Source organism: Archocentrus centrarchus, chromosome 18, assembly GCF_007364275.1.
Source record: "Archocentrus centrarchus isolate MPI-CPG fArcCen1 chromosome 18, fArcCen1, whole genome shotgun sequence".
Taxonomy (NCBI): Eukaryota; Metazoa; Chordata; class Actinopteri; order Cichliformes; family Cichlidae; genus Archocentrus; species Archocentrus centrarchus.
In genome coordinates this window covers 15,048,876-15,063,917 of record NC_044363.1, presented here as the reverse complement: position 1 = coordinate 15,063,917, position 15,042 = coordinate 15,048,876, and the positions used below count along the sequence as shown (strand labels likewise).

Here is a 15,042-nt window from a genome sequence, read left to right as displayed (position 1 = left end):
TCCAATTTTGTGAGATACTGAATTTGGGGTTTTCATTAGTTGTCAGTTATAATCATCAAAATTAAAAGAAATAAACATTTGAAATATATCAGTCTGTGTGTAATGAATGAATATAATATACAAGTTTCACTTTTTTGAATGGAATTACTGAAATAAGTCAACTTTTTCATGATATTCTAATTTTATGACCCACACCTGTACAGAGTGGAACAAAACAAACTTTGTAAATATGTGGCTATTGTTCACACTGCTGCAGTTCCTCTAGTGGCCTCTTGAGGCTCGCTCCAAAAGTGAGTGAATCACCGCAGACTCCCATGTAAAAATACTCAAACTACAGCAGAAATAAACATGATTACAGCACTTCTGGTCTCTATAACTATATGTATAACTCACTCATTTAAACTGTTTAAGCCTAAAAGTTGAGCATGATTAAGTCGTGTTGCCTTCGCTAACAGTTACTGAAATGAGCCATGTTTGCTATGCCTCTTGGAGCATTTTTAATACATTTATATGTTTTTTCCCCTCCTTTCTATTCGCAGCTGGACTCCAGCTAACCAAGCTCAATACAGCTACATTTTCTGCATTTCAGTCTGCAGCATCCTCACTTCTTAGCTTTGCTTAATTTTCCATCTGCAGTGTGCTTTCATTATATACCCGTGAGAAAAACCCATGAATTCCCGTGAGAAAAACATTTACCACACCGTCCAAATGTCCGTCACAGAAACAGGATTCACAATAATAAAACGCCTTCTGAGTCATTATTCTTGTAAATATACGCTTATGCTTGAACCTCATTGAAAAGATGCAAACAAACTTAAGCAAAGCCTTCAAAAGATCCCCAAACCGTGGGAAACCTTCAGTCACTGCTCATCTCCAGTTCCTATAGTTACTGTTTTTTATTTTTGTTTACATCTGATTACAGTCTATACCTCTAATCTCCTCTTGTTGATACATGTCGGCCTGAAATGCATCTGATTTGCTCTGCTATTGTCTGCTATTACATCAACACTCCCACAGTGAAGGATTTAGAAACAGGCTCCCACCTCCTGACTCCTGCTGAGCTCTGAATAATGAAACTGTTTGCGCACATTTGTCCCACAATCACATCGAGGGCTGCTCGCTGATGCCGCCGGTGATACATTGGGTCATATTTCAGTTTTTTTTTTCTTCCTGATCCTTAGTAGGAAATAAATCACTTAAAAAGTCAGACAAACAGCAGTGTTTTGTCTTGAGTGAATAATTTATTGTTGCCTGCAGTTGCTGGCAGTTTGTCTCCGCGTGCTCAGGATGAAAGATATTTTAGGAGCAAACTACAAAAGGCCAGCATATAAAATAAATGCCTTCCTGCACCATGTTAGCCAAGGCTACAGGGAATTAACTGTCCTCTTAGGAGATGTGAGTTTAGAAAGCAGGCTGTGCTGCCACGTGTGTACAGTTAGGTCCATAAGTATGTGTGTGGACAGTGACACATTTTGTTTGCAGCTTAGCCACCACAGTGGATTTTCAAACAATCAAGATGTGACTGAAGTGCACTTCCAGCTTCAGTTCAAGAGGTTTAACAAAAGTGTTGCATTGCTGACTGGACTCAAAACTAATTGGATAAACTGAATAATTTTAAATGTAAGGACTGGTTCCACTGGCAGCCATAATGCTCCCTCCACCATGTTTGTTAGATATGCTTCAGATCATGTTTCTCTCCTTCTGCATACTTTTCTCTTCACATCATTCTGGTACATCTTGGTTTCATCTTGTCCAAAGATATTTTTTCTGTGCCGGCGCTTTTAGACGTTTTCTGGCAAAGTCTAATCTGGCCTTCTTGTTCTTGAGTGTAACCAGTGGCTTGCACCTTCTTGTAAACTCTCAGTATTTCTATTCATGAAGGCGTCTCTTGATTTGTAGACTTCCTGTGAAGTTCTAATTCTGTCATCATCCACTTTAATTGTCTTCTGCGGCCTTTCAGGCTTTTTGGTGTTGCAGACCGGTCAGTGCATTCATTCCTTTCAACAATGAACCAGATTGCCTGAACTTTTACTTTGAAGATGAACAGCTCGTGTTGCACGTTCCACAGTTTCACTGCAGCTCAGAGAGCAGCTGAACAGTGTTTGCAGACAAGTCCGTCACGTCCATTCAATCTATGATCTCTGCAATATGCCAGCAACCAAAGCACTCACAAAGAGGTTTTTGCCAACTGGTTGGTGAATACACATTTTTCCTTATTGAAAGGTGAGTTGCTAGGTAAAAAATGGGGGTCACTGACCAGTCTGTAGACCTGTGTGACTGGGACTTCAGCAATCATTATTCCAGGGACTGCCATCAACTTCCAGCAAACACAACCAATTGGGGAATACTCATTTTTCCCTCCTGACCCGTGGTTGCCAGATGGTTGCAGATCGGTCTCTAGGCCTGTGTGACTTGGGCCATACTCACTTGTTCCTACACTGTCACCATGACTGGCACATCCAAAATGGTGGACAAGTTGTTGGCAGTCACAAATATTGAAGCAGGCATGGCATTGGGACACATTGGGATTTGGTCTTCCTATCTTATGGCTTCAGATCACATGTGGTTTAGAGCCCCTGGAGCTGGGCTCCAAAATGTGTTGGACAATCTTCCTAGAAGAGTACTAGCTGTGGTCAGCACTCTTCTTTAATGGTCACTGAGAGGCTCTACAGTCACACATGAAACACAACCACCTTAAAAATGTTCAGTGAGTTGTAGCACGTGTGTGTCACTGCACGTGGTGGAATTAAAATGTCTCACAGCATCTTGAGCATCTTTCAGGGAAACCGACCACTGATTCGCCCTCTCCGCAGTGGATCCAGCAGCACAAAGTGACAGAAAATCCAGGAACTGTCAGCCCCATTGTGGTGGCTGCCAGGCTGCACCAGGCCTGTTTGTGACAGGCGACACTCACCAGGAGGAATGTCAGCCCCCACCTTCAGATAAGTTTTGACAGCTGTAAATTGAGAGGGGGGGGATAGGAGGGAGGTGAGCTGCTATTTTTATCTTTCATTCAGCCAGGCCTGAACCAGAGAGAAAGGAAGACCCCCCTCTCTCTTTCTCTCCCTTCTCCAGAAGGCGACGAGTCCTTCTGGATCTCTCTTTCCTGCCTGACGGGAGAAACTTCTGGAGGCCCAACCGAGGCATTAAGACCGGGCGACACAGCCAGTTTGGAGGAAGATATCCAAACACAAGCGATCAAGAACAGACTGCAGAGTGACGAAGAGAAGAAGGAGACATCCACCACAAGGCCAACATGACTCTGCTGTGCTATAACAAAGGCTGTGGACAGAATTTTGACCCCGACAAGAACAAGGAAGGTAAGATCCTCCTGCATGTTTCTGCTCCATTACTTTAAACCTATTATAGAGGCACTGATTGGAGCTTTTCTTATTTTATCAGCAAGGTCCTAAAGCCTCAGTGGAAATAGAAGAAATAGGTTGTGAAATAAAAGGTTCAAATAAAGCCATTGATGGTGATGATGATGACGATGATGTCTAAAATGTATCTGAAATTAAGAAAAATGGTAGATTTTTCAGATACATTTTCCCAAAGACTTCAAAGCAGCTCTGAACTTTTATTTTGAAAGGGAGCACTCATGAATAGTTTAATGGAGTGTTTTGGCCTTGATGTGCAAATTAAATTCAAATTACGCGTGCAAAATATGAACAGCGTAGTGGTGGCGATATTAATCTGTGACCAAGGTGGATCGATAGATTAAATGGAGGTTGTGTCCATGTGAGAGAGGCAGTCTAGTCTGAGATAGCGTGGCTTTATCAGCCACGTTTCTCTGGGAGGATGACTGAGTGAGACAGCCACCCTCCTTCCTTATAAGGGACACACAGCACATCCAGACTGCAGCGACCCTGTGAACAGCTGGGACACCCTGCTGACTGTGTGCGTGTCTATATGCAGACTCATGCTGTCTTTCTCTCCCCTCTAAAAGATTCCTGCCTCTTCCACCCGGGAGTCCCCATCTTCCACGATGCACTGAAGGTAAACAGATCAAGCCCTCCTCTTAGTGTCTGATTCGATTGGGAGCCTAAAGCTCAACACTGATCGCATGTTTGTTTGTTTGTGTCTCCAGGGTTGGTCCTGCTGTAGGAAAAGGACGACAGACTTCTCTGAGTTTCTCTCCATCAAGGTAACACAACTCGGAGTCCAACCCTGCAGGAGTGTTTGTGGTAATAAATTACAAAAAACTGAGAATAAATTAGGTGAAAATATGCAGCTCCTTTGACGAATCTTTAATCAGGTGGAAGTAAAAAGCAGTGGAGTAAAACCTATTTCATGTAAAATGCACTCAGAGTTAATGCAAGGCAATACCAATATTTAATTTAAACCAACTAAAATCAGAGGACTGTAATGAAGTATGATACTTTTCCTGTGCAGGAGAGAGAGGTGAGCTCTGACTGATCAGGTGAGGACTTAATTAGAGGGAAATGTATGTTTATTTTATTTTAAAAAACAGTGTTAACCACTTAACCACAGCCCGTGCTGAAATTTGAACTTAACGATTGCAAAAAAAAAATTAAATTTTCCCCCCAGTGGCAGAAACAAGCTTCCATTCATTAAAGACCAATTACAAAGCTCAATACCATAACCCACAAACACAGTTACAAAAACTTAACACCCCAAATGGTATGGATAAGCAGAAGGAGATGGATGGATGGATAAAAGAACGATTAATGTGATTGTAGATAAAAGTAAAATATGTCCTGCCAGAGCATTGTAGAGGCTTGTTTCTGCCACCGGGAAACAAACAAACAAGAAAAAAACCCTTCATAAGTCAAAGTATTGGATTATTGTCTCGAAAGGTTATTAAGTCAAAATGTAGAGAAGATGACCCCAGCTGGGCCCCCCCCCCTCTGCTGGTCATTAGAAAGAATACAGGTTTAAGGCACTGAAGCCTTAAGTCTATCCGAACAACACAGAAACTGCATTAATTATGTTTTTATTGTTGGAGTTCACAAGACAAAAAGGTGAGAACCACTGGATTAAGCTTAAATGGGCTCAGACAGTGGAAGCCTAAACTAGGATGGCATGAACTCAAAGTACAAACTGACTGCTGAAACTGAGGATAGTGAAGTATTAGAGGTTTGTTTTTTTGTTTTTTTTGCAGGAAATACTTTATTATGTGTGAGATCCGGAATTGCATCCAAAGCTTCCGTCTCTGATCAGGGCTTCAACCGGACTGAAGTGACCTCTGTTGTTTTAAACACAGGGCTGCACCCGCGGGCGCCACAGCAACGTGAAACCCCAGGAGCCTCTGAGGCCGGAGGTGTCATCAGATAAGGGCGAGATTAAGAACGCCGACAGCCAGGAGATAATCTATCAGGGCCCCAAATCTGCAGAGACACTTCAGAGAGAGAGACCCAGGTGTGTGCTTGAGATCCACAGTCACCTCTCATTTATATCAGTTTTCTTCTGTTTCTAATACACAGTTTGCCAGTTTGCATGTACGTTCCTGTTAGTTACATCTGTGCACCTCCCACCTGCACATGTACTCATTCCCGGGGTTCAGGGTGAGGGCGGCTGCAGCGTAGCTGGAATAAATAATTCAGTGCGTAACTCTTTGTGTCAGTCTGCGGATGCTTCCATGTGTTCATTTTTCTGTTAACCCGAGTGTTTGTGTGTGCACAGCTCAGACGAGCCAATGACCAAACTCCCCCAAAAAGTGTCGCCGTCGCTGACTCAGGCGCTGGAAAAACTGGACATCGGCAAGAGAGAGACCGAGAAGAAAGGTGCACAAATCTTCAGCATGGTTTCTGACTTTAGAAGAATCACAAAACATATTTTTTCTGAACTTTTGGGTGTGTTTTTGTTTAGGGGCAGAGAGGGAGGCGTGTGTATCTTAAAGATAAAATATGAATGATTTCAAAGATGACCATATTAGGCATATCCACTCTGAGTGACGTCATACAGAGCCAAGAGTAGAAAATGGTGCCTGAAACCGAGTGTTTAGAGCAGTCTGACCTTTTCTCTCACACAGATTTAAACATTTAAATGTTTACAATGTTTAATATACACTCACTAGCCACTTTTTTGGTACCTTGCTCGTACCAAGTTGGATCCCCTTTTTGCCTTCAGAGCTGCTTTAATTCTTCATTGCACAGATTCAACAAGGTGCTGAAAACATTCCTCAGAATTTTTGCTCCACATTGACATGACAGCATCACACAGTTGCTGCAGATTTGTCGGCGACAAATCCATGATGTGAATTCACCATTCCACCACATCCCAAAGGTGCTGTAGTGGACTGAGATCTGGTCACTGTGGAGGTCATTAAAGCCGAGTTTCCATACGGGATGACTCGGCACAGGTCAACTCGGTCAACACAACTCGGCACGGTCATGTTGTGTTTTCACTGCAATTGAGGACCACCACAGTGTGGGTGGAGTCAATATAGCAGTGCGGGTAGTAGTCTCATGACGTGACTCGTGTGCGGCTCAAAACACAACACAACAATAGATGAGATAGAGGCAAGCTAACAGCTAATGCCAGTTTAATATCATCATCATGCATAAGTCCCCGTACAATGTGTTAATGGATGAAGGTTATCATTAAGTATAACCCTATACCCCTGAACACAATCAGCTCAGTGTACTTCAAAAGAGCCGCCGTACGCAGACTTACGGCAACAATTACCGTAATAACGCCGCAGTAATACCCTATGTTGGTTGTGAAGTGCAGTTTCTCAGTTTTCAGAAACTGCTTGAATTTTTCCGACAGGGCAAACGGTCGCGTTATTACGGTAATTCAAAGTTCCTTTGATCAGCCCTCCTGCCGGCTCTGTGCTAACCAGCTGTTCGGCTATTAGGGGCAGGTAACGGTGCTTCAGCGGCGATCGCCCGGCAGTATAGGGTTATAAATATGTATGCTGTGTGAGCGTTTCAGATGGCTCTCATGTTGCAAACCTACTGCTGCAAACTGTCGGTCTGGGGATTCAACCGGTGCTTTGCATGCCTCCAGTTTCTTGCTGTCCGGTTTTAAAAATGGCACGCTTGATTCTGGTGAAGGAGTTGCTCTCATGCCTCCGATAGTGACGACACTCCCTGGCCAATCAGTGGCATGCTGTCCTCCGCGTCACAGTTTTGTATCGCCTCCTATCGCTCAGAACCTCGGGTGAGTGGGTACGAAAAAGTACCTGCAAACTTGTACCAGTTACTCGAGGCGACCCGTGCCGAGCCGTCCCATATGGAAACATGGCTTAGGGTACAATGATCTCACCGACATGTTCAAGAAACCAGTTTGAGATGATCTGAGCTTTGTGACATGTTTTAGTATTTTTCTTTTTATGCTTAGTTGTAATGAGTGGTTATTTGAGTTATTGTTGCCTTCCTGTCACTCTGACCTCTGACATCAACAAGGCATTTTCACCCAGAGAGCTGCCGCTCACTGGATATTGTCTCTTCCTCAGACTGTTCTCTGAGATGTTTGTGTGGGAAAATCACAGCAGATCAGGAGTTTCTGTAACACTCAGACCAGCACGTCCGGCACCAACAACCACACCAGGTTCAATTCACTTAAATCACCTTTCTCCCATGCTCTGATGCTCAGCTTGAACTTAAGCTAGATTTGAGCTGCTGCCATGTGATTGGCTGATCAGATATTTGCATTATTGAGCAGCTGAACAGGTGTATCTATCAAAGTGGCCAGTGATTGTATATGAAGCATGCTAGGTCCATTTTAAGCAATGTTCAACACCATCTTAAAAAAAAAAAATAGAAGCTACTTTCAGTTGCTCCTTTGTCGCTGTACGTTTGACTTGAGTTTTACACTGGATGCCCTTCCTGATGCAAGATTTATGTCTCCAGCTGGAATTAAACCAGTGACCTTTTGTTTGCCAAATGAACGTGTAATCCACTACACTACAGCCACCTGTTCCAAGACATCTTAATGTTATGTATAATTAAGTCTCAAACCTTTTTGTATTTTACTGAAAACAAGTCAAAACAATCAGTGTCCCACAGACGTCAGCTTGCATTAAGAGTTTTCTGAAATTGTGCGTCTATATCTTTAAACTAGGCAAAATAAGGCAAGGTGTTGCACTGAGATCAGTAACAGTGAGAAACCCAGTTTATTTGTATTGGAAACACTGACGGTGCACTAGCAGGTGTAAAAGTCAACTTTTCAGAGTCAAGTAAAGATAAAATGGTAAGCAGAGTTTTGCAGAGCATGTTGTCCATCATTGCAGTGTGCAGGGTTTTGTGTTTGCTAATGCACACGGCTTCAGGAGTAAATGTGTCTTCCACTTACTTACCTTTGAAATCTGGCGCAGTGTGATACAGCAGCTCTTAATGGGGTGTTCAAAACATTAGCAGTGCTACCACCTCAACAGCAGCCGTATAAGCTTCATAGCAGAGCTGTTGTATTGGCTTTGATTGCACAGTGCACTGTGAGTGTAGCCTTTTAAGTGTGTGCTACACAATTCCCTGTCTTAAGATGTTTCTGTTTAAAAGTGTTTTTTAAAAATCAGTAGGGGTAAAAAAAAAAAACAACAATCTGTCAGTGCACTGAGAACCGTGTGACCTCTGCGCAGCAGAATTCGACACATCAGAGACACTGATTTCAAAACTATGTATTCTCGCTGCTCTGCTAGATCTTCTCAGGGAACAAAACTTGGATAAAACTGACTTGTTGGTTCTTCATGTTTTTTTTTTTATAAATCCAACAGAGAGCCAGTCTGTTATACATGGGACCCGCTGCAAAAACACAGGGTGCAAAACAGTAAGTGTCTGTTTGTCATTTGAGTATTTGTCTTTTTCTACGTGGATGTGTGTTTGTGGGTGGCTTCTTTGGCAGTTCTGCTGAGGTCCAAAAGCAGCTGATCGTCTGACATCAGCAGAAGTCGGCAGATTCATCATCCACACTGATGGGTGCGGCCTGCACGCCCCCCTCAGCGATCACTGCCTCAGTCTGAACCCCAAACCAGGTCTTAACCCCTTTAAAGTTCGTCCCCTTAGAATTATAAGGTTCTATCTGCATTCTGACCCATTTTGAGATATTAAATAACAGAACCTTATAATACCAAGTTAAAGCTTGATTTTGCAGATAGAACCTTTGTGAGTAAAATAGCCAAAGTTGTATATAATTTAAAAAAAAATCTCTTACATATTGTTGATTAGTGGTCAACGAATAAGAATATGACAATAAGTCAACTTCGTCAAAAATGTCAGATAGAACCTTATAATTCTAAGGGACGAGTTGTATTCAAACTGAGGCAGTAATCATATTTGAATGTGGGGATGAATCCCTCCCTCCAATGTTTAAGCCTTCCATTTATTCAACTAGAGTCACAGTGGGGTTGGAGCCTTGTAATATAAAAGGTTGTTGAAACACCCTAAAACTCAAATGGGGTCCTCCCAAAGGCAGCCATGCAATAACACACACACACACTTCTGTGCTTCCCTCAACCCTCTGCTTTGTTCTCTGTAAACCTTATTAAGAGCTCCATCTAGTGGACAAAGCAGAAAACAACACATTTGAGCCGTTCCTAAATTTGCCACTTCTTCTAACTTATTTGGCTCTTTGTTTCCTCTAATGTACAGAAAATATACAAAAGCAAAGCAGACAAACATGTGACTGGCTTATGAAATATGATGCTGAAAAAAACGTGCTGCTTCCTTATGAATACAGGTACAGGAGGCGCTTTCTGCCTAATGATTGATTTTTGAGTTTTTAATGGAGAAGTGAATTCAAGACTTTTACTCACAGTTAAGTGTGTGCGTTTTTTTCTTTTACAATATTAGAAGATGAGCACATATGGAGTTACTATTGTATTTTTTGCAATCAAAAATTTGAGCACCTAAATGTAGATGCTGTGCTCGAAAAACGGTTTTATTGCAAATAAAATGTGATTAAGATATGAACTGAATCTCTTCACGATGGTCACAGTCGGTAATGCTACAGTCACAAAACAGTGGCTGCCTTGGTTTCTTCAAAGACAGGGACCAGGTCTGCAACCGGTCGCAGTCAGTCACTGTCTTCAAGACGGCGTTGGTCAGTTGTTATCAAGCTGGCAGTCACACGCAATCTGTTGGTGATAATACGGCAATTAACTGTGATGATTCGGTGAAAATTGCAAATCTGTTGCCATCTGCATGCACAGAAATCTGTTTATTTCTAAATTATACAGCAGTTATTTGCAAACCTTCACCAAATCTGTCTGAGATTAATCTGCAATCAGTCCGAGTGGAACCACAATTGTTTGGAGATGGGTTGCCTCCCACCAGACAACTTGTGCAATAGTCTTGTGATTGGTCGCCCAGAGGATGACGGTGCTGCAATCTCAAGATGTTGCCATCCTATTTATTTATTTTAACTCTAGTGTGAGGGAGCCAGTGGAGAAACAGAGAAGTCAGCGCTCCCAAAGCTTCTGTATTTCATATTATTTTGTCAGCCTGTAGCAGATAATATGACCTTTAACCCCTTAGTTACTGTACAACACCACAGTTCATGCACCAGATCAAACATTTGCATTCACATTTTATTCTTTAATCTTTCAATAAAACATTTTATAAGTATCTCTAATTTTACTTTCAAATAAGTTTTGGATTTTAAACCCATTCAGTTTGATCGCAGGATAAAAGCACATAAATTACTCTGTACTTAGTACTATTAATACTTCAACCACATTGCTTAATCTCAGCTCTTGTTTTATTTGATTTATTTTGCAGAGATATGTTTAAATTTAAAAGATTTTTTTTTAAGTCTTGAATCTCATCCAGCATTTTCTCTGTAAAAGTAAAACATACACACAGGCAGCAACTCCAGTTTAAAGAAAAAAAAAATTCCTTATTTAATATTTAACAAGCGTTAACAAAAAAAAAACAAAACATCCTGTTGATCTGATCTGCCAACAATGCTGACATAACAGAGAGCCCCTTCACATCACTGTCATTGCCTTTTCACTGAACTCTGGTCGGTGCACAGAAAATATCACCACTCTTTAAATATCATCACCCTTTAAAAATTACAAAGAGCTTTTGTGCATAAATCTCCAAACCGCTTTGAAAAAACAAAATCGTCTTTACATTGTGATCGTTTGCGCTGTTTTTGTGTGTTTAGAGCTATCAAGGCCCACAGACCGACATGGAGGTCTGCATCCACCACCCTGGAGCGCCAGTCTTCCATGAGGGGTAAGAATAAAAACTTTACCCTGCCACTTGTTTACCCAAGATATTAAAAAGAAAACAGGCCTAATCCACTATAACAAAACCATAATTACATTCTTTATTTGCATAGCTCTTATCAAAAATGACAATTAGTCGACTTCTACAAAGGAGGAATATAAACAAAACAAAACTGAAGGCCATGCACGCAACGCAAGAAACATAAAAGCTTCAAGATAAGAGAGTTAATTAAAGATTGGTAATTAAAGCAAATCTGCAACATTAGGAACAGACTTTAGGAGCAAATTAAACTGCAAGCGCTCCTTAAATCACATTAAGTGTAACTCTGGGCTTCAGACTGCTGGGCAGCTTTCCTAACAAAACCTGAATTAGTCTCATTTCACGGGGATCAGTTAGGTTGTTGTTTCCCAAATAACACCTCTTGTTAAAAACTGTGACCTTTTTCTTTTTTTTTTTTGGTTTAGGTACAAGTACTGGAGCTGCTGCTGCATCAAGACAACAGATTTCAACGCCTTCCTGGACCAGAAGGGCTGCACCACAGGGAAACACCGCTGGATCCCAAAGCAGGTACATGCATCACCTGGAGAATGTACTAGAGAAACGGCAGGTGGGACATCGGGGATCGGATCAAAGTTTGCAGAGAAAAAGAAAAACAGATCTCAAGGGCTGGAAAAAAAAAAAAAAAAAAGCTTTAAAGTGACCTACTTTTGTGTGCATGGTTCACTTGTTTGTGGCAGGAAACCTTTTGATCGCTTAAAAAAAAAAAAACTCCACCGGGACGAATTATCTGTGATAGATGAAAAGAAGTCAAACTTCAGTGGGTACAAATCATGTTTACCACAAATTCAAATGGCCTCGAAGAGAGCTAAAGTAATCCAAACCATCAAATCAGGACAGGAGTAAGGTTTCTCTCATTCTGGGTTATTTTGCTGTACATTTCATATACTGTCAACAACATCAGCTTTTGAGCAACTTGGTCACGTTGCGGTACAGTCTGGCCACACATATCTCAGCGCAGCTCACTGTTGTATGCGTTCATACGCGTGTTTTGCAGGACAAGAAGAAGGTGGCGTGTCGATATGACTGGCATCAGACTGGCAACAGCGTTGTCGTGTCCATTTACGCCAAGAACGCAAACCCGGACTTTTGCAGTATAGAGGCCAACCGGACAGTGGTGAGTATAATGAAAATAGACTGAATACTGTGTATAAGGCAGCAACCTTTAGAAGCAGTTTATGCTAGTACTCAGTGGCTTTATTAATAATTAATTAATAAATCACTTTTCATCACAGGAACAGACATCAATAAGAAGACAGTTTGGGTTTAGCTCAACTTTCAGTTGAGTTACAAGAATTAGTAATCTATTACAACACTGCAAGCCCTTCCCAGAGGGTAAGCTGTAATAAAAGCTACAAAGAGGACACAACCATCTGTTGACATCTACATAATTCACAAGAACTACTTACATTCAGAGTCCAGCCAGAATCTCAGAGATTTGAAACTGAAATCTCTTCACAAATAGTGATGCAGTTGCTACAGGATGGTGATTGAAGTGCAAAATGTAATTCACTTTAATTCATTTTTAATTCACAACAACAGTCACCTCAAGGTGCTTTATATCGTAACTTAAAGACCCTGAAATTTTAGAAAGAAATTCCAACAATCAGATGAACCCCTATGAGCAAGTACTTGGCAACAGTGGGAAGGAAAAACTCCCTTTTAACAGGACGATACCTCCAGCAGAACCAGGCTCAGGGAGGGGAATTTGTCCCTCTATGTCCCATGCTGGCTGTTCACTGTTGATATACTTAATGTGGCTTAAAAGGAAAAAGAGTTAATTTTGTTTAATCACATGTTGTTAGCCAGTGAAGAACAATACAAAGACTGGCAGCAACGTAGCAACCAGAGAGCATCGAAAGTCAATGAAATTCAGTGACTTGTAGCAACAGCAGGTGAAATAACCGTTAGTAACACAAAGTGGGCGGGTACCCAGTAACCGCTATATGTGGACAGGGCTGTACGCACTTTGCTTCAGGAAGTTGAAATGTTCTAAAAGGAGAAACGGTTAGCAAAATAGGCATGTCAAGCTTCTTCAAATCATTACAAGGATTTTTAAAATTCTTTAAAAAAAATTTTGATTTTTAACCTCAGGTAAGTTCAAGTACTAATTAACATGTTTTAACTCAACAGATTTTTCTCAAAAGTCAACACAACAACTATTTATGCAATAAAACCTACATTGTTTCTTTTTTTTCCATCCTCTCTGTAGGTCTCATGTCAAATCCAGTTTGAGAACAGTAAGATTTTCAAGAGAGACTTCCACCTCTGGGGGGTAAGTATCTGCTCTCTGCTAGAAATTACCTTTCCCATTTTGCACTTCAGCTGGTTATTAAGAAGCAGTGAATGAATCACTGCACTGAGGTTGGAGGACGGTGGGTTCATAAAGCTCATGACTCCTATTTGGCAGGTTTTGCATCCACACTTTTTGCCTGTGGTTAGAAAACACGTTTGAGAAAGAAAGAAGTAGATAGAGACTCTGAATCCGAGTAACTGTGGACGTTTTCTGTGCTAGACAAGATGATGAGTTTGCAGGTTTTATGACGGTTACGTTTAAACGAGAACGTGCTTGGATTTCTTCCATTCGACGTTTTGATTTCTCTTACCTTTAGGTGATCGATGTGAAGCACAGCTCAGTCAGCATGGTCCCGTCTAAACTGGAGATCAACCTCTGCAAGGCCGACCAGGTGGCCTGGGGCAAACTGGAGGACCCAAACTACAAACCTGAGCCAGAGCCTGTAGATGACGACTTCATCGAATCCAATGAGACGCAACAGCCCGACTGGGACATCGACGACGACGACATTAGCGACGAGGAGTGGGCCTACGACACGCCGGAGAATAAAAAGAAGGAGGAGGTCGCCGGAAATCAGGAGGAGAACAAGGAGGAAGAGGCGTCGAAGTTAAAAAGGAAGGAGGTGGAGGAGGAGATGAAGAAGGTGCTGGAAGAGCGGTTGAAGGCAGAGGAGGAGAAGATGAAGCTAGAAGAGCAGAGGAGACAGGAGGAAGAAGGATACGAAGACATGCCAGATCTCGAGTGAAAAGGAGCTGATTTTTAGAAATAGAAAATGAGAAGACAGATTTTTATAATGTAGAAGGACATATTTATTTCTGAAATAATTAGATTTTAACTCTGTTTTTGAGCTTTTCAGATGTGAAGACAAAGATGTACCTTCGGTAAACGAAATAAAGAGTCCATTTCTATGTCCTGTGTCCGTTTCTACTTATGGACATCTGTTGTTTTCTTCTCTTGTACAGACTGATGGCATTTTACCACCGCTGACTCAAATCATCACAGATAAATAGCTGGATCAATGATATAAAGACTTGATATCCATCGCAGGCCCCCCGGGCAATAAGCAGAAAGATTAATGATTTATTTAAAAGCCTGTAATGAATCATTAGCTTATCCACTGGTGCTGTAAACAAAACAGTTTAGGTTGGACTAGCCTGAGTCATGCTGATATTCTCACACTTTGTTTTCATTATTATAAGCCTATTGTACAGCTGTGAGAACAGCCTACACAGTATTACTCACTGACCTGCTTTACTACAGCCAAACAAAGAACATACAGCATGTGGGCTAATTGTTTTAAAGCAAGCATGGCTAGTAAACATGACTGAAACTGTAGTCTTAAATCCTCAGTGTTTAAAGCCTGATATTTGATGGAAAGGGTTCAATGGAGCCTTGCATTAATGACATTCCCCACAGTAATTAACAGTTGCTGTGTTTAGTTTCATATTTTGATATGTAGGGGGACTTGCCTAACTGAAGAGGGGGGTGATATGTGAAGATTTATTGAGGATGTTACCTTTTCTCAGAATTCATGGACTGTACAGCATCTGTTGC

The 15,042-nt window shown here is 41.5% G+C and overlaps 1 protein-coding gene across 1 annotated transcript; it reads left to right on the top strand.

The window, feature by feature from the left end:
* The first annotated feature begins 3,039 nt into the window (after nucleotides 1-3,039).
* Nucleotides 3,040-14,380, top strand: LOC115797371 (cysteine and histidine-rich domain-containing protein 1). The gene is made up of 11 exons (XM_030753936.1): nucleotides 3,040-3,320; nucleotides 3,947-3,996; nucleotides 4,088-4,144; nucleotides 5,225-5,379; nucleotides 5,644-5,744; nucleotides 8,678-8,730; nucleotides 11,071-11,141; nucleotides 11,600-11,702; nucleotides 12,190-12,309; nucleotides 13,405-13,467; nucleotides 13,805-14,380. The coding sequence occupies exons 1-11, from the start codon at nucleotides 3,257-3,259 to the stop codon at nucleotides 14,231-14,233; spliced, it is 1,266 nt and encodes a 421-aa protein (XP_030609796.1). The 5' UTR covers nucleotides 3,040-3,256; the 3' UTR covers nucleotides 14,234-14,380.
* Nucleotides 14,381-15,042: the final 662 nt, after the last annotated feature.

Excerpts from the sequence above, each read along its gene's own strand:
- LOC115797371 (XM_030753936.1), top strand. The coding sequence starts at position 3,257 with ATGACTCTGCTGTGCTATAACAAAGGCTGTGGACAGAATTTTGACCCC. Across the intron at positions 3,997-4,087 it reads TCTTCCACGATGCACTGAAG|GGTTGGTCCTGCTGTAGGAA; the intron begins GTAAACAGATCA and ends TTGTGTCTCCAG. Across the intron at positions 4,145-5,224 it reads CTGAGTTTCTCTCCATCAAG|GGCTGCACCCGCGGGCGCCA; the intron begins GTAACACAACTC and ends TTTTAAACACAG.